Source organism: Fulvia fulva, chromosome 10 (assembly GCF_020509005.1).
Source record: "Fulvia fulva chromosome 10, complete sequence".
Classification (NCBI taxonomy): Eukaryota; Fungi; Ascomycota; class Dothideomycetes; order Mycosphaerellales; family Mycosphaerellaceae; genus Fulvia; species Fulvia fulva.
The window spans coordinates 3,724,461-3,749,543 of NC_063021.1; the positions used below are offsets into that span (position 1 = coordinate 3,724,461).

At 51.3% G+C, this 25,083-nt stretch overlaps 6 protein-coding genes across 6 annotated transcripts; 4 read left to right on the plus strand and 2 right to left on the minus strand.

Moving 5' to 3' along the window:
* Positions 1-2,440: 2,440 nt before the first annotated feature.
* Positions 2,441-3,082, plus strand: CLAFUR5_12420 (uncharacterized protein; the record flags this gene model as incomplete). Its single annotated transcript, XM_047911568.1, has 1 exon — positions 2,441-3,082. The coding sequence occupies one exon, from the start codon at positions 2,441-2,443 to the stop codon at positions 3,080-3,082; it is 642 nt and encodes a 213-aa protein (XP_047767426.1).
* A 2,776-nt stretch (positions 3,083-5,858) lies between these two features.
* CLAFUR5_12421 (uncharacterized protein) lies at positions 5,859-6,373 on the minus strand (the record flags this gene model as incomplete). The annotated part of the gene is made up of 2 exons (XM_047911569.1): positions 5,859-6,179; positions 6,326-6,373. 2 exons carry the CDS (start codon positions 6,371-6,373, stop codon positions 5,859-5,861), a joined length of 369 nt encoding a protein of 122 aa, XP_047767425.1.
* A 739-nt stretch (positions 6,374-7,112) lies between these two features.
* On the plus strand, positions 7,113-7,556 carry CLAFUR5_12422 (uncharacterized protein; the record flags this gene model as incomplete). Its single annotated transcript, XM_047911570.1, has 2 exons — positions 7,113-7,205; positions 7,260-7,556. 2 exons carry the CDS (start codon positions 7,113-7,115, stop codon positions 7,554-7,556), a joined length of 390 nt encoding a protein of 129 aa, XP_047767210.1.
* Positions 7,557-11,253: 3,697 nt separating this feature from the next.
* Positions 11,254-12,171, plus strand: CLAFUR5_12423 (uncharacterized protein; the record flags this gene model as incomplete). The annotated part of the gene is made up of 2 exons (XM_047911571.1): positions 11,254-11,481; positions 11,533-12,171. The coding sequence occupies 2 exons, from the start codon at positions 11,254-11,256 to the stop codon at positions 12,169-12,171; spliced, it is 867 nt and encodes a 288-aa protein (XP_047767424.1).
* A 2,002-nt stretch (positions 12,172-14,173) lies between these two features.
* Positions 14,174-14,887, minus strand: CLAFUR5_12424 (uncharacterized protein; the record flags this gene model as incomplete). The annotated part of the gene is made up of 2 exons (XM_047911572.1): positions 14,174-14,341; positions 14,759-14,887. The coding sequence occupies 2 exons, from the start codon at positions 14,885-14,887 to the stop codon at positions 14,174-14,176; spliced, it is 297 nt and encodes a 98-aa protein (XP_047767347.1).
* A 4,551-nt stretch (positions 14,888-19,438) lies between these two features.
* On the plus strand, positions 19,439-19,756 carry CLAFUR5_12425 (uncharacterized protein; the record flags this gene model as incomplete). The annotated part of the gene is made up of 1 exon (XM_047911573.1): positions 19,439-19,756. One exon carries the CDS (start codon positions 19,439-19,441, stop codon positions 19,754-19,756), a length of 318 nt encoding a protein of 105 aa, XP_047767346.1.
* Between the last annotated feature and the right edge of the window lie 5,327 nt (positions 19,757-25,083).

Consider the following 25,083-nt stretch of genomic DNA (forward strand, 5'->3'; position numbering starts at 1 on the left):
GATGTTACGTTAGAAAGCCTAGGGCCACGCTCGGCCTATAGCAGGGCTGGTTCACTCGAACACAGTCCTTACCATAGTAGCGACGCGACACCGGATTCAGACGAGGAGCTGGACAACCCGCCTGTTATGTCGTCGCCCCACAGTCGGTCCGTGCTTTACAAAGCCTTGAAATCAGCCGGTTGCTCCTGCAACTATTCCGAAGTCGAAGATCCAGTGCTAGACGACGAGGATGCACCGCCGCCTAAAGTCACACTTGTAGAGTTCGTCGCCGAAGGTAAGACTACGGCCTTTGCTTAGAGCCTACTTCCACAGCTCCCGGATGTCCTTTCCTATGTCACAGAGCAAGGCAAGCTACCAGTGTACACCCATGAAGAGCTGCGAGGCATCGACTAGCGCAGGCTTCTCGCTGGGCAGGCCGATAGGGTACCCGCCTCGATTTTGTTACTCGAGAAGTCATGCCTTACGCATACGCACGAGCCATTTAGCATTATCCGATGGTGGGACATCGACGCTCTCCTCCTTCCGCTAACTTCACTCGCTGCCTACAAAGCAGGCATTCGTTTGTTTTACACGCCCCGCTTCACGAAAACCATTACCCATAACTGGTATATCCCAGTCGGTCGCTCCTCCATCAGACCCCAGCGCTGCAAGCACATACGCATCGCAACCGGGCTCGACGCTTCTGGGTTCGATACCTTCATCTTCTTCCCAGACCTCCCCGTCCCTAAAACTAAGAGGGATCGGAAGATCGACCAGCAGCGTCGCTGCTACATGAACAAGCGCGAGCAGGCACACTTCGTTGACACTATCCTTATTCCCGCCCTTCGCGCTACCTATCCTAACAGGATGCTCGCACACCACCCGCTCTCCTTCCAGCAAGCATATAACCGCGCCTACGCCCGGCAGAGGCAGGGCATTGAAGGCGGCAACCGTAACGTCAGCGAGCTCGCTTACGACATTGTGGATGCTCCCTCGGCAAATGACCACCCCGCAACCGAAGCCACGAGTCCACGACTGCATCGACTATGGCAGGACATCGAGCGCCGGCTCTATAGAGACCTAGACGAATGTTAGCGCCGTGCAGAACTTGTCACGGTGCAATACGGCACTAAGATTCGCATCGAGGCAGAGACGCCTGTAGAGCTAAAGGAGCTACTAGATCAATCCCTAGAGCGATGGTTCGACCCAGCCTATCGCGATGTCGACCGCGCATAGTTCGACCTTGCCTACGAGGACAATTCCTTTTCGGCCTGCACCTACAGACCCAGTAGCAACCCCACTCATCGCTCTCCGCCGGACTGCATGCAGCGTCGCGACCACTGCCGACCTAAACATCGAGCATCCCTATGTCTTCTAGTGGTTTGGCACAGAAGAAGCTGGTAGCGTGCGAGGGAAACCATTCCGCAAGTCCGCAGAGCAGCTTAGTGGCATTGGCTTCTACCAGGGATACAACATCTCGAAGGAGCTCTTTACATCCGTCGACCGGACCGCAGAGCCCGTCTTTAGCTAACCAGTACTCTAACTTCTTGCATTCTCGCAGTCCACTATCGACCAGGTCGCCTCCGTCACATCCCTTATTGCACGAGACACTACCTTCCGCAGAGCCCGCGTCCTCGACGTCCTCAAAGCCGAGATAACACGATGCAACAACACACTCGCTAGGTATGCGGCTAATGCCGTTCCTTTTAGCGTACGAGGGGAGTTTCGCACTTGCTGGGACATGCTCTGCCAGCCTGACCTGCCTGGGGTTCAGCCAAGCTTATCGGAGGGACTTGATAGGCGGCCTACGCATTGGCCCTTCTTTGTACTAGACAGTGCCCACGTCATTGACTTTATGCGTCTACAACTAAACCGATAGCTCTTTGCAATCTACGCTGTGTTGTCCCAAAGGTCGGTCAACGTAGGCGTCAATGCAGCTCATCTCGACCGGACCTCTCGGACGGTAGAGGAAGCCTCTGCATCGTCAATGCTGGCCGCGCTCTTTGATATGCTTACTAACATTACTAATAGCGGCTCGTTCAGCGCCAAGCACCGCCTCTCTCGTGACCGTTACGACAGGAAGGGTAAGGGCGATAGAGAGGAGCAAGGCAGTCGTCGCGGGTTGAACATCATGGAAAGCCTCCGCAGTACTCACGTCGCTTGGCTGCCAGCCGACCTCTTCGACTGGGCACGGCTACGATTTCACCCTGCGGAGCTGCTACGGACTGCCTATAGCAACAACTTCCTGCAACATCAGCTTCGAGCTACTAGATCCGGCAGGTTAGAGCAGGCGTTTCATCAGCACGTGAAGGACACCCTCGATGAAGTAGTCGCCGCAGATGCGGCGTATCGAGACGGCCGGCCTAAGGATAAAGCACGGGACGTGCAAGAGTACAGAAGGGTCCTTAGGCATGCATTCCAGCGCCTAGGCTAGGCATGTAGATGTCGCTATGCCAGCTACATGCTCCGCATCCTTTCCAAGCCAGACAAGCGCCTAGGTGGCGTAGCGCGGTTACGCCAATTCTTCTCCGATGATGTCAGCAACGAGGAGAGGGCGGGTCTCCGCGGGCTTTCATACGATCTTGTACACAGGATGACGGGTGGAAGGCCAAACATTGTCCTCGTACGAGCCCATGGTAGTAATACCGCCGAGGGTGGCTTCACATCATTTCCGAACAACTGGGCGACCCGGCTGCGGCTACTCTTCGACTGGGACGACAACTTCCTACGGGACACCTGGGAGCATCGGCCATGGCGCAGGTGGGTAAGGTACTACTTCGACGCAATCGAATCGCTAAGCCAGCAACACCCAGAGAGTGTCTGGCCAGCCGACCTAGGGTTGCAATTCAAGAAGAATGTAGGGCGATATGCATCTAACTGGATCCGAATCCTTCCAGCCTACGACAAGACCAAGATCCACCAAGCCGTCCGGCAGAAGAAACGCTCCAGTGACGACACCGGGCCTCCTCAATACCAGGTCAAATGGATCTCCACTTTGCCACTCGAGGCTAGCATTCACATCCAGAATAGTACCGCCCCGAAGCAATGGTCGCTCATTACGGACAAGGCGGCAAGGAGCAGGCTCCAGCGCATGCACGAGTAGACACCGGATGTACTGTGTAACCCCGACCAGTGGCCGCTTAGCGATGACCTTACCTCCTGCTTCCTCGCCATGCGACCAATTGAGAAACCTAGTGGGCTAGATGAGGCAGAGTCAGGGAGTGGCGATGACTGACTAGAAAAACCAGGAGCTGGAGCATTCAGGCTCTAGATTTACCCTGCTGATGAATGTCACCCCCGGGGGTGACATGTACTCAGGCTATTTTCCCTGCTAGTGAATGTCACCCCCGGGGGTGACATTCACTCAAGCTACTTATATAGGCATTCTCGCCCTCGTCGCGCACACTGGGTGCCTCCAGCAGCCTAGGGTTTCACCCTACGCACGAGTGTGGCTAGCAGATAGCTACACTGCCTGCTCTAGGAATCTCACCCTGCCGGGAACGAAGAGAAGGGTTTGGAGGCTACGCTGGCTAACGAGCGATTGTCTGTATCATTCTTAGAATCATTTCTTCGGTATTCCTGAGCTCCATTTCAGTACTTTTTCCTCGGCATTCTTTCGTATCATTTCTCTAGTATCTTCAGCGCCAGTTCCTCAGCCTTCTTACGCATTATCCCCCGGGCACTCTGGAGCACTAACCCTAGCAGACGTCTCGGCCGCCTAGCACCTCATACGTCGCTTACCCAACATCGGCACGAGAGCCCCAGCAGCCCAGAACCAATTCCCATCGCGTGTCGGCATCATCAACTAACGACGACTACCTAAAAAAATCCGGAACTAAAACTTCCAGGTCCTAGATTTTTCCTGCCAGACTTTGTCACCCCCGGGGGTGACATTCACTCAGGCTGCTTATATAGGCGCTCGTGGACTCATAGTGACCCTAGCCGAACCCAAGAACGAGCGACTTAAACATAGAGAAGGCGTAGGTAGACATTGCAGAGAAGGCAGCAAGAGATAGCCAAACTGGAGGCAGAGTACACATAGACCCCGCGTCCCGCGACAAGAAGTATGAGAATGAATATAAGGTGAATGGGACTAAACGCGCACGTGCACGCTCAGCAAACAATCCATGCAGCCGCGACTACGCGCATGCACGTGCGCGCCTCGTGAGCAGCCTACATGCCCGCGACTATTGCGAGTAAATGCATGTAACTGTGAGCGCGTGACTCATAGACGCGTCGTGCCGCAGCAAACCGCAATTCTTCCCCTACTTAAGGCCTCTGACCTTGCTTCATAACCTTGCTACAACTACCTCGCAGCACCACCGCGCAACAACACCTCGCAGCACCACCTCGCAGCACCACCTCGCAGCACTACCGCGCAACACCACCGCGCAACACCACCTTCACTACCGCACATCGCTACTTCACTACACTACCTCACATCACAACCTCGCGCCGCCCTACATTACCGACGCTTGCGACAGCACGTGATACCATACCCGCCGTCAGCGCATTGCGGCACAGAGGTATCGCATGCTTCGCTACTCACAATGTCCCATTCATGTTGCGGCAACATGAATGAGAGCCCCATACAAATAGAGCTCGCGCACGGTGTACCTAGACGTCGACATGAATGAGAATTGCGACGTCGACATGATTGGGAAGATAGGCCCGGATCGCGCTCAAATTTGCACCAAGTCTAATCTATAGTTATAAGAGTCGATTAATTTCATTGCTAGGTGTAGATCGAAGTAGCCGTCTCGTTGTTATCGATTGAAGTCTCGCAGTTGGCGTTTTGAAGTTCGTAGCTCGGCCCGGTTGGAGGCCTTTTCCTCGCTAAGGATTCAGGTCGGTCGCACAGGAAGGGTTACATCGTACGCGAGAAACATTACTGTCGGACCGTACAGAAGCTAGGTCTTACTGCCCGAGTAGTATTAACGTTCTAAGGCGATTAAGAAACAGTCATATGTTTGGCAATCGCTCGAGCGCAGTATAAGGGTATTACTCTATCGAGCACGCTCACGTTGTTGTGACACAAACACGCGTCGGCGGACTGCGCGCCGAGCATGGACTTCCTAGCTCGCACAGGCTACTACTAAATGTAACTTCGAAACGCGGCAGCGTATCGCGTAAGAAGAGATACATTGTTGAAGGCTTCAAGCAGCACGCCGTTATAAGATCTCGAGACGAAGAAACTAAGTAGGAGGATTAGGCAGAGCACGACGCCCGATTCCGATGTAGACGGCGCGGTATATTCGATGCAAATAGCTCGAGGGAAAACAGTTAGTACGAGCTCGAGACTAGTCGTATACGGAAGTTGTAGAAGGTAGCGATTCAAGAGACGAAGCGAATAGTAGTATAGTGCTATATGTAGGACGGGTGAGGTTGTTTCTCTAAGCGTCTACCGTAGAATAGCAGTCGGATTGCGAAGTTGAGGCAAGACACAGTCGAATCGAAGGAGGATCAGCGGACCGAGCCACGGTAGTCCGGACCTCACTTCATCGCTCAACATCGATTCATCACGCGAAATCGCAAGGTCAGAAGGAAGAATGCTATAACTCACGGGTATAAGAGCTTTATTGGCTAACTATTCCGCTGTAGAACGCTCAAATCTCCCTGCCTTCTACTCTGTGCTCCTCGGCATCGTAACACGCCCTCCTTCCTCGCGTACTCCTCCCTTAGTATGTCTGCTTGTCCTGGCTTGTGATCCACTCGACGATCCGCTCTCCTTGCCCGTGCCCGCTATCTATCTCGCTTACCGCACCTCTCGCCACGCGCTCGACCCGCCCTCCCGCATATACGTTGTCGATAGACATCGCTGTGTACTAGTGTGAGCAGAGCTGAGTCGACCGGGCGGCAACGCAGTTGGTACAGGCTTGCTACAGGAACCAATTCTGCTGGTCTATCGGTAGCCGGGTCTGAGGATCGAGGTATGGCTCAGTGCTGTTCTTGCGCCAGTAGGTGACGCAGTACGGCGCCGGGAAGGGTGCGACACATTCGGCGTTCTGGACGATCCGCTGGTCTACGTATGCTCGATTAGCGGTCTGCGCGGTGGTGCTGCTATAGGCTGTCGTAAAGCGACACTTGGCCATGCTGTCACCGCTACAGCGCTTGAGGGCACCATTCAGACCGTTGAGCTGGTAGACCAGAGCGTGCTGCACGCCACAGTCCAGAGAGTGTCCCGCGGCGGCACCGATTGTCTAGCGAAAGGTCAGTGTGACGCGGACGGGAAAGGTAAGCTGCAGTTGCTAGAGCATTTCGATCATCGGTGCGGTCGCAATCATGCTTTGGAGCTATAGAACAGCTGTCAATACTCGGTCGAAAGCACCCGACATGTCCAACGTACGTCGTCGCGCGAGCGGAACTCGATCACTCTACCGTCGGCGGTATACATGTCCACGAAACGATTCTACTGGGGAGATGGCTTTGAGGCGGGGATGGCGTAGCCGTGGAGGCGAGCGCAGGCAGCCGGGAGCGGCATGGTGTGGTATGGCGGTGGTGTTCACGGTCGTGGCGGCTGGTGTTGGTTGAGTGACGGTCATGAGGAGAGAACGCTGGTGAGATTGGACGTTTGGAGGAAGTCGATCGTGTCGTTCTGGGGTGGCGGAAACATCGCGCGCGACCATCACATGGTCTTTGCTGCACGTGCTGCGGGTTAGCAGCTGCGCCCACCACTCTCGAAGGTTCTCGAAATGGCGAAGCGTCACTTGCATGTGAGCTTCCGTCGAAGTGAGCCTCACCACCCCGGTACACCCACCCCGGTACACCCACCCGCTCTTCGATGATTGCGACAGACGAATCCCTCTGCACGTCTCGAGCCATGTCTGCTGCCGCGCGCACGGCGCACGGACCGACAGTCGATATATATCAAGTCCAGCTCTACCTCATTCCGCTTTCCTCCGACATCGACCAACACCACCAATCTCTAAGCACCGAGTAGCAGCACTACTATCGCAACCACCAGCACGAGCACCAGCGCTCATCACTCCAAATAACCACCACCAGCATCAGCATTCGTCACTCTAAACAACCACCTTCATCAACACCACTCGCGCCACTACCGTCGGTCTCAAGGTATTGTCACTTATTCTCATCCATCTCCCCGCCGTGCTAACCGGTTCTCAGCCACTACCATGTCGACTCCAGCGGGCACCACCACCCCAGCAGGCCAGAGCCAGCCGGTCACTCGGTGCGCCAATCCGAACTGCGAGACACCAAGCGCTCCTGTGAGGTCGTGTGGAGGATGTGGGCTCGTGTGATACTACGGCAAGGAGTGCCAGAAGGCGCACTGGAGTGTGCACAAGTCCGCCTGCAAGCCACTCGACACCAAAGACGGTCAAAGCGAGTCTGGACATCCTATCGGTGCCTTCGTGTTCCAGGGAAGCGGTACGACCATAGACTACTTTGGCAGCGGCTTCGAGATGGTCATTATCACCATCAACATCTTCACACTCGTCCGCGCGGGCCGTCGCTACTTCTGCATCGAGACCAACCGCACCAAAGACTCCACCGGCCTGATCACGACCCATCGCTGGATCAACGAGCAGCAGTATCTCGATGAGCACGCTACGCTGTAGCGGCGGTGGGACATGGAGCCGAGTCGACAGTTTGACATCAACGGAGGCATCGTGGATGTGTCCGGCAGGCCGGTCGCAGGTGGCTCGAATCAGATCGTCGAGCGAGATGGTCGGATCAAGCTGGATGCTCTCCGCCAGCTGTGCCCGTAGAGGTGGAGGAAGCAGCTCGGAGAAGCTTCGAAATGGCGAAGGAGAGGACTGAGAATTGCGAGGGTGCGGCGGGGTCCTCAATGGTGTGGCTTTTGTACTTATAACCGGGGGCTGAGGTTCGACATTGAGCATTTCGGCGTTCTGGCTGACGGGGTTAGTAATGAGATGCCGGCGGGCTGCTGCTCTTTCTCTTTCTTTCTTCAGAGGTTGATGTTGCGGTTTGTTTCAAGGGGTTCTGCGAGCTTGTTGCTATTAGTAGATAGTCTGAGGTACTAGAACTCGGAACACTGCGAGTTGACTTGAGCATTCGCCTTCCAATATCTCCGCATGTCGCCACAGCGTAGTGTTTAGATGCATCTTCACTGCCGTTTTCCTACCTTCGACAGTGTTGTTTGCGGGTATAGACTCTCGCACGAGGGTCAATCTGGGTCGTTCTATCGATACGACGTCTCAAAAATCGACCTGAAGAGCCCGGTCACCCCCCGGGCTTGTTATACGTGGAATGTGGACTGTCTTCGAGTTTTCATTGCTTCGACAGTGTTGTATACACCCATGCGACTTCGCGATGTGGGCTACGAGGCGCGATCGATACGATGGGAAAATGAGATACCGGCCTGAAGCAACGGTTTGCCTCTTTTACTACCTACTACAACCGCGACGAAAGGGCAGGGTCGGTCTCGATGCTGCGACGACGCCTATAGGTAGTGCTATAGATGTTTCTAGGCAGCGTGTATGCGGTACAGCAACGTGGCCTTGTAAGGTGAGGTGCTCGGTAGCACCTCGGCAGCGCGTCGTGCAGTGGCTACTCCCGCGGCACGCTAAGCGACGACGTAGCTACAGCTGACTGTAGTATACGATTACAACTATCTCTCATTAGAGGCATACCGCGTCGTGCATCCGGCAGCGCCTCGTGTAACATAACATACTACTATAGCGGAGGTGACCGTGCGACTAGAAGGTCCCCTGTTCTACCGAAGGGCCTGTCTTATATAGAGGGCTCATCGCGTTGTACAACATCGCTATAGCGCGACTAAGAGATGTGGTCTGCTTCCCTGTAGGTCTAACAACTAGACAAAAGGAATACAGTACTAACGATAGGTAGCGGTCCATTTTTTACCAAGTTATTCCCCTTAGCTTCGTAACGTCGGCTCGAGCGTCCGGTTACGAAGCCGATACTCGGGGATAGCGCTCTACTACTAAGCTACACGACCGAACAGTGAATCGATGTGGTGAGCATGGATCAGATACAATATACCCCTTACAGACGTTAATGTCACTTCCTCGCTCCTGCCTGCCGACCAGCAGGCAGCAGCGGGACCGGTGCTAACTTTGTGCGAGTGATATCGGCACGTGCCGGTAGGCATGTGACGCCGTTCGCGGATACTAAAGCCCATCTCACCCCTTTCGACTCTCTCGCTACTACAACAACCTTTCGACACTTCACCACACGCAAGTCACTACCGCACTACTACCACACACCACTTCCGACACCTATATACTATACCACACACACCGATCGAGCGCGGAACGTACTAACAATGTGTATGTCCTCACTGCCATGTCCGCTACTAACTACAAATTCGCAAACAAAAAGCGGCATTTTGTTTGAGCGGACCAATCAAACCCCCAACTTCAAGTTCGGCCCGGGCCCACTCGACATTGATTTGTTTGAAAGTTATCGGGCGATTTGTTTGGGGTTCGCACGCCCCAATATCTTCGCGAGAGGGATATGTTACTCGTTGCACAGATCCATCGATACATGTCATTGTCAGTCGCACGAAATTCCGTAGTGTTGGTAGTGTTCCGTCGCCGTCGTAAAAAGTGAAGTTCGTAGAGGTCAGAACAAGGTTTACGGCGGAGAAGGGTTCGCGAGCACGACGCGAGGGCAACGCGAGATACAAGATACATCCATCAAACCCAGTATATATAATTGATTCACCGATCCCGGAGGGTATTGAATTACGAGATGTCCCATTGGCAAGATTTGTTCGTGCATCGACCCGAGTTCGGTGTCGTTATTTGCCGGCGATACGAGTATGCCGTCGTGCCGCAACAGGTCGCCCGGCACATCAAGGACCATCATCCATTCACGACAAAGTAGCAGGGTGCCGACATTGTACGGGAGATTCAAACGTTGTCCGACGTCGCGCAACGATGTGAAGACGTTAGATATCCCGCACGCCACGAGCCATCCGTCGAGGGATTGCCCGTATATCGTGACGGTTTACAGTGTCGGCAATGCGGACAGATATACCGGCAGATCTAAAGGATGCAAGCGCATTGCGAACAGGAACATCATTGGATTAACAACCAGCGACGGGGTGGGCAGGTACGGAAGAAATCGAGGCACAGCACCAACCGTATGTGGGATGTCGATGTCCCGTTACAGCGGTCTTTCCAGTATCCGAAGTGGTTCCGTATGTTCGTAGTGCGAATCGATATAGAGCCAGCAACCCCGACAAGCCAGCAAGCCATCACCGACCGAGCGAAGAGCGTTAAGGGCAGTGTTAAAGCAGCGAGAGCCGCGCAGCACAACGAGCGTCGCATCCAGGGCAGCACGCCGCGATGGGTCGCCAACCCGTGGTTAGATTTCGTCGGTTGGCATCGTCATTTAGCAGGGCATCCAGTCCGAGAATTGATCAAGTCGACATAGCCGGCGAGAGGAGAGGCGGATTTCGACGAGAGCGTACACGAGTCGCAGGACGAAGTATACGCGGAGGGGTCCGAAGCGGCGTTGGCATTAGCGTGCCAAGCGACCAAGCGCATGATCCGGTGTGCATTTGCGACGAGCATCGTGGAGCATGTCGGACGTGCCGCGTTGGAGGCCGTAAACCGACGGGAGTGTGGATGCAAGGATAACGAGACGCCGTTTTACGGCAAGTTGAAGGTATAGTCGTTGCGAAAGTATATGCAGGTGTAGGTGAAGATGTTGCGGTACATATGGCGCACCGCCGGGCAAGACGACGCACCCCGGTACCGATTAACCGATGGACAAAGGGCGGCATTGCGACGATTGCACGCCACATGTACGAAGGAGGAAGGGGAGAGCATAGAAGCCGGGTCACAACGACAACAAGTCGCCGAGAAAGCGAGTGCCGTATTTTGGGTAGCGATGTTCGATCACGAATTACAGGACGACGAGTTCGACAGTGGAGTCGTCAGTGCGATGGCCGTGTTAGGGATTGACGACCGTGGCGAATGGAAGGCGGCGGTGAATTACACGTAGGCATTGTCGGCGGCGATTACGATGATGCGAGCGATCGTCGTATATCGTGCGTGGTTGGCGAGGCAGCAAGCCGTGTAGCGTGCGATAGACGATGGCGACGACGAAGAGGAGGCCAAGCGGAATGCCCCGTCCGTGGTCCAGGGCGTGGACGCGTTGACCCGACGGTTTATGACGTTGCGGGAGTTTGGCGGCAAGATCAGTCCGATGGATCGTTTGTACTATCAACGCACGTACGGGATGAAGATTCGATTCACGACGAAAGCCGAGGGTCGGGTAACGTGGCAGGGAGAGCAGTTATGCATCGACAACGTCAGTTTTTCCATGGACGATGTGCGGAGTGTCGTGCACGGGTTGGTCGAGAGTATGCAGCAGGAATTGGTCCGAGATTTGTTGATTTTGCCGCCGAACGACGGACAGGATTGGAAGCCAGAGATATTACCGCGGATTAGTATAGAGAAGTTGTTCGACAACCCCGCCGAATTGACCGCCGGGTGGAGTTGGTTGCAGGACGCACGCACCGAATGGACCGTCGGCGGTGCAGATTGGATGGTCGATCGCACGTTCGCCGAGAAGGCTGTAGAGAAGCGATTCATCTAGCAGTACGGCGCAGACGTCCGAGGATTCGACGATGTCCAGTGGAACGACCGGGGCATCGAGCAGTATTTCCGTGCGGTTAGGAGGTGGAAAGAGCAGTTGATCGTGTTAGTGCATTTGTCCGCCGGGGCACCCGCCCGAGCGACCGAGTTGATGAGCATTCAGCACAAGAACGGGCCGGAGGCGAAGTCGCAACGAGGCATATTCATCGAAAATCAGATGATGGCATTCGTGACGACGTATTACAAAGGGTATAGCGCCGGCGGCAGGTTCAAGGTCATCCATCGTTTTGTGCCGGAGGAGGTGGCGGAGTTAGTAGCATATTATTTGTGGTTGGTGCAGCCGTTCGTAGAATATTTGCAGTTCGTGTCGAAGCAGTACATAGGCGAGCCGTCGTCGTTTTTGTGGGAGCCGGAACCCGAAGAGGATTGGGAAGCGGGAGAGGACGAGGAGATAGACGAGGAGTTAAACGACGAAGATACGCATATCGACCAAGGAGAGGAGATATGTTCGGCCGTGCCCGCAAACGTGGATGGATTTTGGGACACGAATCGAGTGCGGAAGGTCATGCAGCGGGAGACGGAAAAGCGGATCGCGGTGCGGATCGGGGTGGCATTGTGGAGGCAGGCATATCCCGCCATCTAGCGGCAGTACAGCGTGGACGAGAACGTTAGGGAGACGATCGACGAATTGTACGAGATGGCGAGAGGGAAACCTAGGAGCGAGACGAGCATCGAGGAGATCCGTGCGAAGCAAGCCGGTCACGGTCGGCATATTGAAGAGTTGATATATGGATTGTTGGTCCACGAGAACCCGTTTTCGACCATACACGAACGCGAGCAGTTCCGACGGGTGAGCATGGATTGGCACCGGATGTTGCATTTTCGATCGGCGTGCCGCGACGACAGCCGTGTCCCGAAAGCGGTAAAGCAGCAGTTGGAGACGGCGCGACACGAAACACAACACCGACGGTACCGGCAGATGCGAAGCGTCGACATCGACGTGCAGTTGGAGCGGATCACGCAGCACGAAGCGGCCGCGTTTCGAGGCGTGTAGCGAGAAGGATTGCAGGCGATCGTTGGAGGGATGCCGCGGGTCACGATCGTAATGCGTACGGGTGGTGGGAAGAGTTTGTTTTTTATGATTCCCGCGGCCGGCAGTACGGACGGAGTAACAGTCGTCGTGGTGCCCGTGGTGTCGTTGCGACAGGATTTAGTGGATCGATGCGAGAAGGTAGGCATAAGCGTCGCCGTATGGGATGGCCGTCGACCGCCGTATTACGCACGGATTATATTTATCACGCCGGAGAGTGCGGTCACGTTAGCATTCGGTCGGTTTATCGACGAGAAGCGGGCGTCATGTCAGTTGGAGCGCATCGTCATCGACGAGTGTCATAGCGTGTTGGAGGCGAGTGCTAAGTGGCGACCGAGGATGTTGCGATTGCACGAGATGGCACAGAAGGACGTGTAGGTAGTGTATTTGACCGCAACATTGCCGCCGAGCGAGGAGGAGGCGTGGTTAGCGATGGTCGGAGTCGCACGCCGAGACATGCACATTATTCGCGACGTGACGACGCGGCCAAACATCGCATATTCCGTTATGGTTTACGACATTCGTAAGGAGGAGGCACGGGTCACGGCGTTAGTAGAGGAGAAGTTGGCGCAGTACCCGGATGGACAGGTAATCGTTTATTGTCGGACAATTTAGCAGGTTCAGCAGGTAGCCGAATACACGGGAGGGCAGGCATATTATCGAGCGATTGGCACGAGCGAGGAGAAGGCGCGGATATTGCGGCGGTTGACGGATCAGAGCGCACGTTTGTTTATCGCGACGAACGCGTTGGGGTTAGGGGTCGATGCACCGAAGATCCGGTGTGTCATCCACGTCGGGTGCCCGTTGCAGATGAAGCAGTACGCGCAAGAGAGCGGACGGGCGGGGCGCGATGGGGTCGCGAGCGAGGCGATCATTATGCGAGGGATAAAGTGCGAGAGGGGGAGGGGGATAGCGGCGAACGAGTGGGGTTTAGAGCGGTCGATGCAGCGATTTTTGGAGGGTCAGGAATGTCGTCGTATCGTGTACGACAGGCAGATGGATGGCCGGGAAGATCGATTTGGGTGTGAAGACGGGGAAGAGCGGTGCGACGTTTGCGTCAGTCGGGGGAGGGCGCGAAAGAGGCGGCATGTCACGGGTGTAGGAGAAGGCGTCGTCGACAGGCAGGGTCGGATAGCAACAGGGTTGGTTAGGGTAGAAGGTACCAGCGAAGACGGAGGCGGAGAAGACGAAGAAGAGGAGGTCCGAGGGCCCGATAGCAGTACAAGGTCAGGGTTGGTCGAAGAGGAGGTTCATGTAGAAGGGTTAGCGATAGCGGCGAACGCATTAGTAGCACAGACGAAAGCGATCTAACACCGGGCACGCATGTAGGTCGTCCGGCAGCATTTACAGACGGAGCGATTCGAGGTGTTGTTATAGCAGTGGCAGGGGCGATGTAGCATATACGTAGCGGGAGGTTATGTCGAGGACCGAAGATGATCTTGCATCGAAGCATTTGCCGCAACAAAGCTTGTACGATATTAAACATCTCCGCCCGGCACTCCTACCACTGCTAGAATATTTAGAATGGTGACCCTCTCATGATCATATCCTCCTCCTAGCCCTCACAATCGCGAGCAGTGTCGGGATAAGGGTCGAAGTCGTCATCTTCGTCCACATCCTCAACATCGAAGTCAAGCTCGTCACCGTCGTCGCTTCTGTTAAAGTGCTCGTCAAGAACATCGTCGTTCCATTGGTTGATAGCCGCTTCGATCTCGTGCTCCTCCTATGGTCCTCGGGCTATGCTATGAGCTTGACTGTTATACTTCTCATCCCGAGACTGTCTGATGCGATCCTCCGTAACGGTTGTTACTTGACTACGCCAAAAAGCTTGACTAGGAGGCTGTAAACGTCTTCGGTATATGTCGTATAGTTCTGCGAGGACTATGACGTCTTGCGCGTAGTATTGCTGTTCACTAGGAGCGATTGACCGTTCCTTGGAGTAGGCGTGTGTATCGTCTTTCGCAATAGCTTTACATCGTGTCCAGCGTGCTTCCATGTCTCGGTCTAACTCTTCTCCAACACATCCCGAAAGTCCTGCGAGCCAACTTTTGGATCCCTTCCTAGTTACTAATTCCATGAGCTGCACGTCGTCCATTCCAGATACTGCTATTTGCTGCAGCTTATAGAGAGCGTTGCATACATTGCGGACATCAAAGGCAGCCTTCCGAATGGTGGCAGATTCCAGGATCGTTTCCACGGATAATCCATTTTGACTACTCGTCGCGAACGCGGCTTCCCCGAGCTGCTGGACGTGGATAAGTGCAACCATGTTTAGAGGTCGTACAAGAATGGTGAGAACCGATACACCGCCACGTTGCCCGAAATTGTGGCCTTCGCAACGGAAGAAAAGTTCCGGTTGTGTTGGAAACGTAGCACCGAAATGTTTCTCTAGGCTATTTAGCAGCAAAAGTAGGTCTGGCTGAGAGTCAATAAGTTGGATTTGTACCAGTTGAGAATCTTCAATATCGTGCATACTGATCGCTTCGAGTCGCAAGGTATTTCGTGGCTCATAGAAAGATGCGTAGTAGGTCTTTAATGACTCGACGATAAAAGCAGGACAAAGATGATCAACGCAAGCGCTAAGATACCCACCGGGTCGGATCTTTGGATAGCGAAAGCCGGGTCGTCCTGCGTGGGAAGAGCGTTCTTAGTGATTGGTCGGGATCATGCGCTCCGCATCCGCGCCATGAGGATGCCGCATCGTGCAGATGTAAACGATACAGGGTAGTCGTGCCGATTCCATATGGGGTTCGAATTTGGTTAGAATATAGCGTTGGGCAGTTTTCACATTGAACGCGCCCTCACGCACGCATCGGCACAACAGTCAGCTTCATTTCAAAGAATGGCACCGTGTTTTTCAGAGTAAGTTATGACTTCTTCGATAGACAAGGCGCCACTGTTAAGCAAGTGCAGGATCATTCAATCTAGCCAGTTCACGTTCCTAGTTGGAGGAGAGGAGAAAACGCCGATCACCTGAAATGAACAGGTTGTGTAAGTAAGATCGAGGGCCCATTGCGTGGCCTGCCAAGAATCGTCAGGCGGAACTCGAGGAACGATCTCTAATGGACGCCTGCTGCCTCGACTGTATCTACCGGATCCGCGTTGTAGCCGAGTCCATGCAGCCATCCTCCGGATACATTGAGTACATTGAGATACGCTTGTTTAGAAATCCGCCGCGCCGGTCACGCCATCGCTGCTACATTCTCGATCGAATTTACGGCGTACCCACAAACCTATCCTACCCGTACCTATGACGAAGCAGTATGCCACACTAGCAAGCCTCGAGACCACTTTGCTCGAATTGACATAATGCTCGCGTAACGAGGAGGGTGATTAGGACACTACCCGCCTTGGTCGTTAGTTAGGAACAGACAACGGAAGATGATGTCTGGAAATGTTAGGCAACAGCAATCGGATGGACCTTGAAAGCCTATTTCGAGACGACTCAGTCTGCTCCGTCTGCTCTGTCTGTTTCAAGCTCCCTAGTAGCGATCATAATGCCGGCCAAAAGAGGGGATGCGAACTTGGATCAATTTGTCTCGAGGATCAATTCAGCCTTGGCTCGATTTCGACACGCGACATGGCCGCTTCACGAGGATCATAAGGAAAAATATGAGAGACTCATTCGTCTTGTCTCAGAGCCTGAACCAAACGCGGTACGGCGTGCTTCAAAGTCTGTGAAGTCGGTCCGGAGAAAGGCGCGAAAGTTGTTGTCTAGAATCAGGAACGAGCACGGTCTTGTAATGGTGTTTTTGTGTACACAAGCGTCCAGCATGACTCAACTTGCGTTTCTAAACGCAGCAGACGTCTCAGCACAATTGGCAGAGGTGTGCACTTAGCTAGGGTCTGCTCGAGGCCTGATCAGGATTGCGGAAAACTTATAAGCTATTCACAGACTGGAATATCGAATACGTCCGGGTAAGAGATTGGATTCAATAAGCAGGGATTTTCAGCGAAGCTGATTTGCAAGATCATCCACACGGCGACCTGCCTATAGCAGAGGGAAGTCTAACAGACCAGAGCAATGAAGGGTTGCAACAGATAGGTAAGATCCCGATTTCGTAACAGGTTGTCTAGCGTCAAACGCTCCGGAAGTCGAGGCTGAAATCTCAATCACTTATAGCAAATCCGATGACCAAGTGTTTGGTTCTTGAGATTGATACACAGTACCTCGCCAAGTTTCTTGAGCGTGAGAATGATTACAGACCGTTGAGGATTATATGTCCTTACGGACGACAACCGGAAGCACTATATGTAGTGGTTCGCGATTCATATGACTCTAGGATTACATTTTCGTATAGTCTTAGAAGCGGACTTATCGATTTCATGAAGGACGTATCGGCAGAGCTTAAGAGCGACGGAACATTCGTATTGACGGGCGACTAAAGCACAATGCCCGCTGTCCCTTCTTAATCGCCACAAGAATGACTTCCTGCTCTGCTTGTCCTGTTTCAAAGTCCTCCACTTCGTTCGATATACCCAAGCCCGTGAGTCGGAGTGCTCCTCCCTCTCTACCTATTCTTACGAGAACAGCACTAACGTCGTCGTCGATCTTTAGCAACACTGATGCAGTCGTCTATTCATCGTCAAGGGTGAGCGGAGTCCCTGTCTAGACAAATTAATAAGTGACTCTATCTATATAGCTGCCGCCTTATAAGCTCTTTTGCTCTTCGTTCTAACTCTTGCTTATTCTCCGCGAACTTAGTCACGTTTTCGGAAATACGACCCATCATCTTGGATCTTAATGATGGAGAACATATAGGAATAGGAGTCGAGTTTAAATGATCTTGCTGGGAGAAATATCTCGTGAGCGAGTGTGCACATACGAGCTTGTGCGAAGTGACAAAGCATCAGTCAAGGTAAGAGTCTCTAAGACAGGTGCAAATACCCCGGCCCCGGTGTTCGGCTTCATATATCATCCGATGCCGGTACTTGGTGTCTAAAATAGGAAAGTATGGAAACAAAGCTTGATAGGCCAGGACAAATAGTTGTAGCGGCTCTCGAGTAAGTCATGATTTACACTAAGCGCGGCTTTTCTCCGCTAGTAGCTACAACCTGGCCACGCTCCAACTTAAGAATCAAACGTAAGCAATTGGACCATCACCTTGTTCTTCTTCGCTATCGCTTCCTCGAGGGCAGTCGGTCTCACAAGCTCGCATGCTTGCGCACACATTTGGTGTAGGTCTGCTCTACACTTGATGAGCGCTCTCGCCACTGCTATGTTGTCTTGCTGAACAGCTACATATAAGGGGGTTCGTCGCTTCCGAAATGGATTTGTTACCGCGTTGTCGAAGCTATAGGCGTTGACATCTGCGCCCTTCTGAACAAGTTCTTCCACAAGCTCAGCTCCTTCCCTCTGATCTTTCCTTACGGCTGCGCAATGTAAGAGGTCACTATGGTTGATGTCACTCCCTTGAGATATTAGGAAGCGCACAACGTTTATGCTCCCGTAAGCTATCGCCGCTGAGAGAGCCGTCATGTCATATCTGGTCCTACAATTGACATCTGCCCTAACAACGACTAGAAATCGTGCGAAGGTAATGTCGTTCGCAGCAGTCCTAGTATACACTTAGTATAAGGTCAAACCTGATTTCAATCTGCTTACCAAAGGATGTATTGATCAGGGTTCAGAGGTTGGTTAATTGACAGTCCAGAGTCCAGAAGAGCGACAATACAAGCCTAGTCTTTAGAAATGCACGCAGCCTTAACGAGACTTTCGTCGATAGAGTTGTTTATCTCGAGAAGCCTCTTTAGTAGGTCCACATCTCCCTTTTCTACGGCGAGTAACTTCGCTCGCAAAGAGGAATAGCTATACAAAGAAGTGACCGCTGTGCGAACGGGCTATAGGTCGTCAACGCGAGGTGCATCGAGTGGCGGGTCGGGAGTATCCTCAAGCTCCTCGTCAATATCGTAGATGATAGCCGATATGTCGACGACATCTCCTTCTAGTGTAGACAATGTCGACAAAGCTATGATATCGTACTGTTCTAAGGCGTTGAGGACCGAATGGTGAGGTGAGGTGAGCAGAGCAGAGTACGAGTGGAGTTTGACGTCGCCGCTCTACTATAAACAACGCACGGATATCTCCACCTTTTAGAGTCCGGTCCGCTGCATGGCTTCCCCGAATCTGCTCCGTCTGCTCCGTCTGCTCTGTCTGCTCTATGTCTGCTCTGTCTGCTCTGTCTGCTCTGTCTGCTCTGTCTGCTCTGTCTGCTCTGTCTGCTCTGTCTGCTCTGTCTGCTCCGTCTGCTCTGCTCCTTTCTGTTCGTTTGGTCAGGAAATCGCATAAAGGTAAGAGGTCACTGTCTCTTGTTAGCGCCCTTGTCCTCTGTATGACGACCGCGCTTCTGTGTGCAGTACCTTCATCGTTCTTGCTACTATGTCTTCAACTCCTCAGCGACCAAGTAGAGGCAGCTTGTATGACACCTGCGACGCCGGGAACATCCTGATTTCAGTCGATGCGGACGATGTCAAGATTCTAAGACCAGCGGTAGATATGCCAAAGCGAGCAATTGGGACACGACATCTAAATAGCTGTTCTTGCGTCGTCATCTTAGGAGATGCTGTCCTCTTAGCGCACATACAACCTCTCCCTAGAAAGACTAAGGACTGGGTTGGAACGACACTTAAGCAGCGCCGTACAGGGAGCATCGCACACTATAACAGTATATTGACCCGGGTTGCAGAGCTACTACAAAGATATTTAAGCGAATTCCCGGCCTCTACGACAACTTGGGCAATTGTGGCTCGTGATCCCGATGGTACAATAGAGCATATCGTTCAGCTCCTACGCAGCTTCCTAGACGCCAAAGGTTATAGAATGAAGCAGGCGCATTACGAGCAGGCTAACGTGAGAGGCTTTCCACCAAAACCGAAAGGCGAACTAGTTGTTCTTCGTGGTAGTAACGAAGGCATTTATCTCGAGAACCGAAAGCTGGAGGGAGCTCTAGTACCGTCCTCATCCCGAAGAGCTGCGGCCTTGCCGGAGAGAAATTCTAGACTCGATCAGAGTTATGACAATGAGGATGGCGATGACGATGACGAGAGCAATGACGATGGCGACAATGACGACGATGAGCCAGGGGAAGATGAAGAAAACTCAGATACACGCACATCGCGTCTTTGGAATGGGTATTAAGTCTAGGCAAACAGCCAAGGCTATAGATCGCTAAGCTGTAAGACGTCCGGCAGAAGCTTGAAACTCCCTGTATCTTGGCCACGTGGAGCAGATAAACTGCCGCTCGTCTATATAGGAGACCGCTGGTTACAGACAGAGTGTTCTCCCGGAGACAGGACTCTGCTCGTACGTAACCAGAGGGGGGCATTATTGCAGCTAGAGAGAGACGCCGTATGATTGTGGCTACTAGTGTCGCGTCGCCTTTGAAGATAGATGGTGCGCAAGCTTTATACGGACACTAGCAGAGCTTGTGCTTCGATCGGTGCGATAGATGCCCTTCTCCTTTCTACTCGCAGTATGACACCTCTTATAGAACTAGCACTCCTTGCTGTTCTTGTCTTCGAGTCGCTAGTCGTGAAGCCACATCTATGAGACAGTGACCTTGTCGCCAATCGGGTAGGAGTAGGCCGGAAAACGCGTCCATTCGGGCTCCTCTAGTAAATCCGACTTCCTCTTTCCTAGCGTGTAGTTGATGGTGGCAGACGCACTCGTAGCCTCGATTTCGACCGTAGGGGCTTCGAGGTGATTAGTATCTAGTACCGTAGGGAGATCTAAGCTGATTTTACAGCACTGTGAGGCCATGTTATGGTGTCGCATCGTGATATAGAAGCTAGTATAGAGGATGTTCTGACGCGCTTGGAGAACGCGACATCGGGAAGTCGGATGTCTTTATCACGTGATACTAGGAAATGCCTTCAATTAGCTAAGATATGTGACCGAAGTTCCGCCGGCTTTCCCTAAGGCGCGCCTCGGACTCTAGAGAGGCCAAGTATTCTATATACAAGATAATAATCTTTCGTCTCTATATAAGTTACTTCACTAGTCTTACTATAGTTAATCCACCACAACCTAAGCTGTCGCCAAAAATTCTTTAATGGTTATATACTATACTATAGCGTAAGAGAAACTTATAATCTCCGGAGTACGAGCAGACAGGTTACTATTCTATTACTCTCTATATAGCGTCTTCGGGTCTACTTTGGCTTACGGTAGCTCTAGATAGTTTAGAGCTTACGGAGGGCATAGAACTTCAAGTCCTATACGAAAAAGATAGCATTTTGTTAATACGACTGATAATATAAAGTGGTATACTAGCTATAACTATATCTCTCGACTTTCGTACGTTATACTATAGTATACTTAATATATTTGTCTAGTTTATAAGTCTAAGTCTATATCAATGTCTGTTAAATAGGTACGAGTTACGTAGTAGTAGAAGACGGCGGATCATACGAAAGACGAAGAAGGACCTAATAGGATAGCGTGTATCTATATACAGTATCGCCGGTATTAGTATAGGTAGATACTAGGTGTCCGGATGTTTGCTAGCCTATAGGCTAGCAAACCCTAGTCACGTGATCTAGTTATATAACACACCTATACCTACATACTTGTCCTACGGCCTATATGTTCTTAACACTCCTACTTAGGCCACATAGTCTCCTACAATCCCTTTACGTAAGCTAGAGCTGCCTTATAAAGTTTTAGAACTGCTGGCCATTAAGGGGCTTTGTTAACCCATTAGCAGCTATGTCCTTTGTATAGTAGTAGTCCACTGCAATCTTCTTCTACTACCAGAGATGTCTGACATAGTTATATGTAACATCAATATGCTTTGACCTTTCATGTATATAGGCATCTTTGACAAGTGTCAAAGCGGCTTAGTTGTCACCTATAAGCTTGACTGGCCTTAGCTCGTCAATAGTGCCCTTGCTTGCCCTTATACTCGGCTGGAAAGAGCTCTTTCCCACCAGTTCTAGGCACCCCATTTCCCTAAGGACAGTAGCAAGAAATTATGACTACTTTACGGCTACGTTTATAGCTATAAACTTAGCTTCTATTATTGATGTTATAATAGACTTCTGCTTCCTACTTATCTAGGACACAGGTGATCTATAAAGGAACTACACGTATCCTAGAATTAAGACCCTATCCACTTTGTCTATAGCGTAGTCAGAGTCCGAGTATCCCTAGAGATTGCCCCCTCCCTTTCTATATATAAGACCTAGGTCTAGGTACGACCGTAGGTATCGGGAGAGCTTCTTTAAAGCCTTTATATGCTACTACGAGGGATCAGTAACAAATAAGCTAATTCTTCTAAGGGGGAATGCTAAGTCTAGCCTTGTCATTATTATTAGCTATATCTAGGTACTATTGTAGCTCTAGTAATCCTGTTTGTTACACCTCTTATCTATAGGTACCGTAGGCACTAAATACTCGTAGCTCTCTATAGGTAAGTAGGTTAGCGTAGCCTTCTCTCTAGCTATATTTATCTTGGCTAAGTTAGCGTGGATATAGTGTCCTTGATTAAGCTTAAAAGTGCCTTAGGACCTATCTCTTGTAATCCTTATTCTAAGGATCTCCGTAGGTTTACTAAGATCTTTAATCTTAAACACTTTTCCAAGCTTAGCCTTAAACCACTAAACATCTAATAGCTTCGGAGCTACAATAGGTATGTCATCTATATAGGTAAGGACTATAAGGTCTCTATCCGTATAGATAAGTAGGCATAGATCTACCTAGGACTAGGTAAATCTAATCTTCTTGTTGAACAGGTACGGGTGGATGGCAGCGGAGTGGAGTAAGAGATCAATCTTCAACTGACTAATAGCACGAGCATGCAGCAATATATCAGGAACCAATATGTTGATTGTGTTGGATGTCTATCTAAGCTAAAGGGGAGAGAAGGTATCTCCCTACAAGCTGAGTCATCGTGGATGCCTCAGGCTGCCAGATCACTTCCTGATTGTTGACTCCCTTTGAGATGCTACATCTTAACACTCCCACTCATCTCGTATGGGAGGTTACAGTCTGCTCACTTCCTGTCAATAGTACTTGGACCTTTTTATGACAGGTTCAGCTGGCTTACAAACCTCTGGAAGTGTGGACCAGTCTTTGGTTTTGTAAACCCGTCTGCAACCATCTCAGAGGTTGGGGTGTACTCAACAGCAATAAGCCTCCTCCACCAAAGTTTCCTAACAGCGTTATAGGCAATGTCAATGTGCTTCGACTTGTCATGAACATGTGCATCTTTCACTAGGGTGAGGGCAGCTTGATTGTCACCTCTTAATTGGACTGGTCTCAAATTTGATACAGTCTCCTGGTTTCCAGTGATTCTTGGTTGATGGGAACAGTCTCCCACTAACTCTGGACAATCCATTTCCCTTAGCAGTGAAGCTAGGAATTGGGACTGCTTCGCACATGCATTCATAGCCATGTATTCAGCCTCCATTGTGGATGTTGCTACAGACTTTTGCTTCTTGCTCATCCAAGAAACTGGTGCCCCACAGAGGAAGAAGACATACCCAAGGATTGAGACTCTGTCTGCTTTGTCCATTGCATAATCAGAATCACAGTATCCAATAAGGTGTCCTTTTCCAGACTTTGAGAACTGAAGTCCTAGATCAGGGTATGATCTTAGGTACCTAGTGATCTTCTTCAAAGCCTTCATGTGGTAGGTGGATGGGTCACTCACAAATGAGCTCATCCTTCCTAGGGCAAAAGCAATGTCTGGCCTTGTGATTGTTGCTGGCCACATCCAAGTACCATTAATACTCTGGTACTCTGCCTTGTCACACCTCTCATCTATGTGGCTTGAAGGTTTGAGGGCCTCATAGCTGTCCATGGGTGAGTGTGTAGGTGCTGCCTTCTCATGGTTCATTCCCATCTTGGCTAGGCTGTCCCTAACAAAGTGTCCTTGGTCAAGTTTCAGGATTCCTCTCTTCCTGTCCCTTGTGACTCTCATGCCAAGGATCTTTTCAGGTTCACCTAGATCTTTGATCTTGAAGATCTTGCCAAGTTCTCTTTTGAACCAGAGAACATCTGTCAACTTTGGTGCAGCAATTGGAATGTCATCCACATGTATAAGGATTATGATCTCCCTCTTCTTATGGATAAGTAGGCATGGATCCACTTCTGACTGTGTGAATCCAATCTCTCTGAGCTTTGACACACAGAGTTGATTCCAATCTCTAGCTGCTTGCTTAAGTCCATACAAGCTTTTGAGGATTTTGAACACCATGTTTGGTGGAAGCTCAACTCCTGGTGGTGGTAACATGAAGATGTCTTCATGGAGGGTGCTTTCTGTGAATGCATTGTTCACATCCACTTGGTGAAGATGAAGATCCTTCTTACACACAATAGCCATAAACACCCTAAGGGTGCCCTGTCTTACTGTAGGTGCAAATGTCTCCATAAAGTCAACACCAAACTTCTGTGAGAAGCCCCTTGCAACTAGTCTAGCCTTGAACTTTTCAATAGCTCCACTAATGCTTCTCTTAATATCAAAGACCCATCTTGATGTAACCAGATTTGCTCCTTTTGGTGGAACAGAATTTTCCCAGGTGTTGTTACTCTGTAGAGCATCTAGTTCCTTTTGGATTGCTTCCTTCCAAAGATGTCCCCATTTCTTGTCATTCACAGCATCCTTGTAGGATTTTGGAATTGGGACCTCTTGCTTGTATGCAATGGCTTCTACAGTTGCTGCAAAGGCCATTTCCTCAACTTCTTCCAGGAATTCGCTATCCCATGGTATTGAACTGTCCACTGATTGCATGGCTGCAAAGAAAGCTTGGTGAAAAGCAGCAAGGTTCTCTGAGAGGTCCATTGCTTCTCCCACTTCAGTGGTTAGTTCGGGCTTAGGGACCATGGATCTTGGGGCTTTCTGTTTCATGTCATAGCCCTCAACATCATAGTCAGCCTTTCTCTTTCCAAGGGATGATTTAGGGACCGTCACTTGTGACCTAGTAACGTCTATTTCCTGGGGATCTAGGGAGCTTCTCTCAATTGGCTGATCGATTTTCTGAAATTCCCCTACGTTCTCCGGAGGCTGGGGAAGTTGCACAAACAGCTTTCTCGGCTGAGCGACTTTAGGGCTCTCAATTGGCTGATCTATTTCGGGGGGGCTCTGATGGACGCCTGAATGGTAGGTAGATTGTCCTAAGGATACGTTCTTCCTCGGCCTTCCTAAGGGCTTCCTAGCTGGTGCACTGCTTGGTAGATTCAATGTTGGAACATTGAGACCCATATCACCTCCAGGCTGGTCCTCAAAGAAGTCTGCATGTGTGTGTTGTTTAACAGCTCTCATGTCTGGTTCCCAAAAGAGCCAGGCTTTAGCTGTGTTTTCAACATACCCAATAAACACTGCTTCTTTACCCCTATTCATTAGCTTGTCACTTCTTGCCCATTGAGGTTGGGATCTTGTGTCCATATAGACAACAGCTTTGCATCCCCAAACTTTCAAATGGTTGATGGTCGGTTTGATACCATCAAAAGCCTCATCTGGTGAA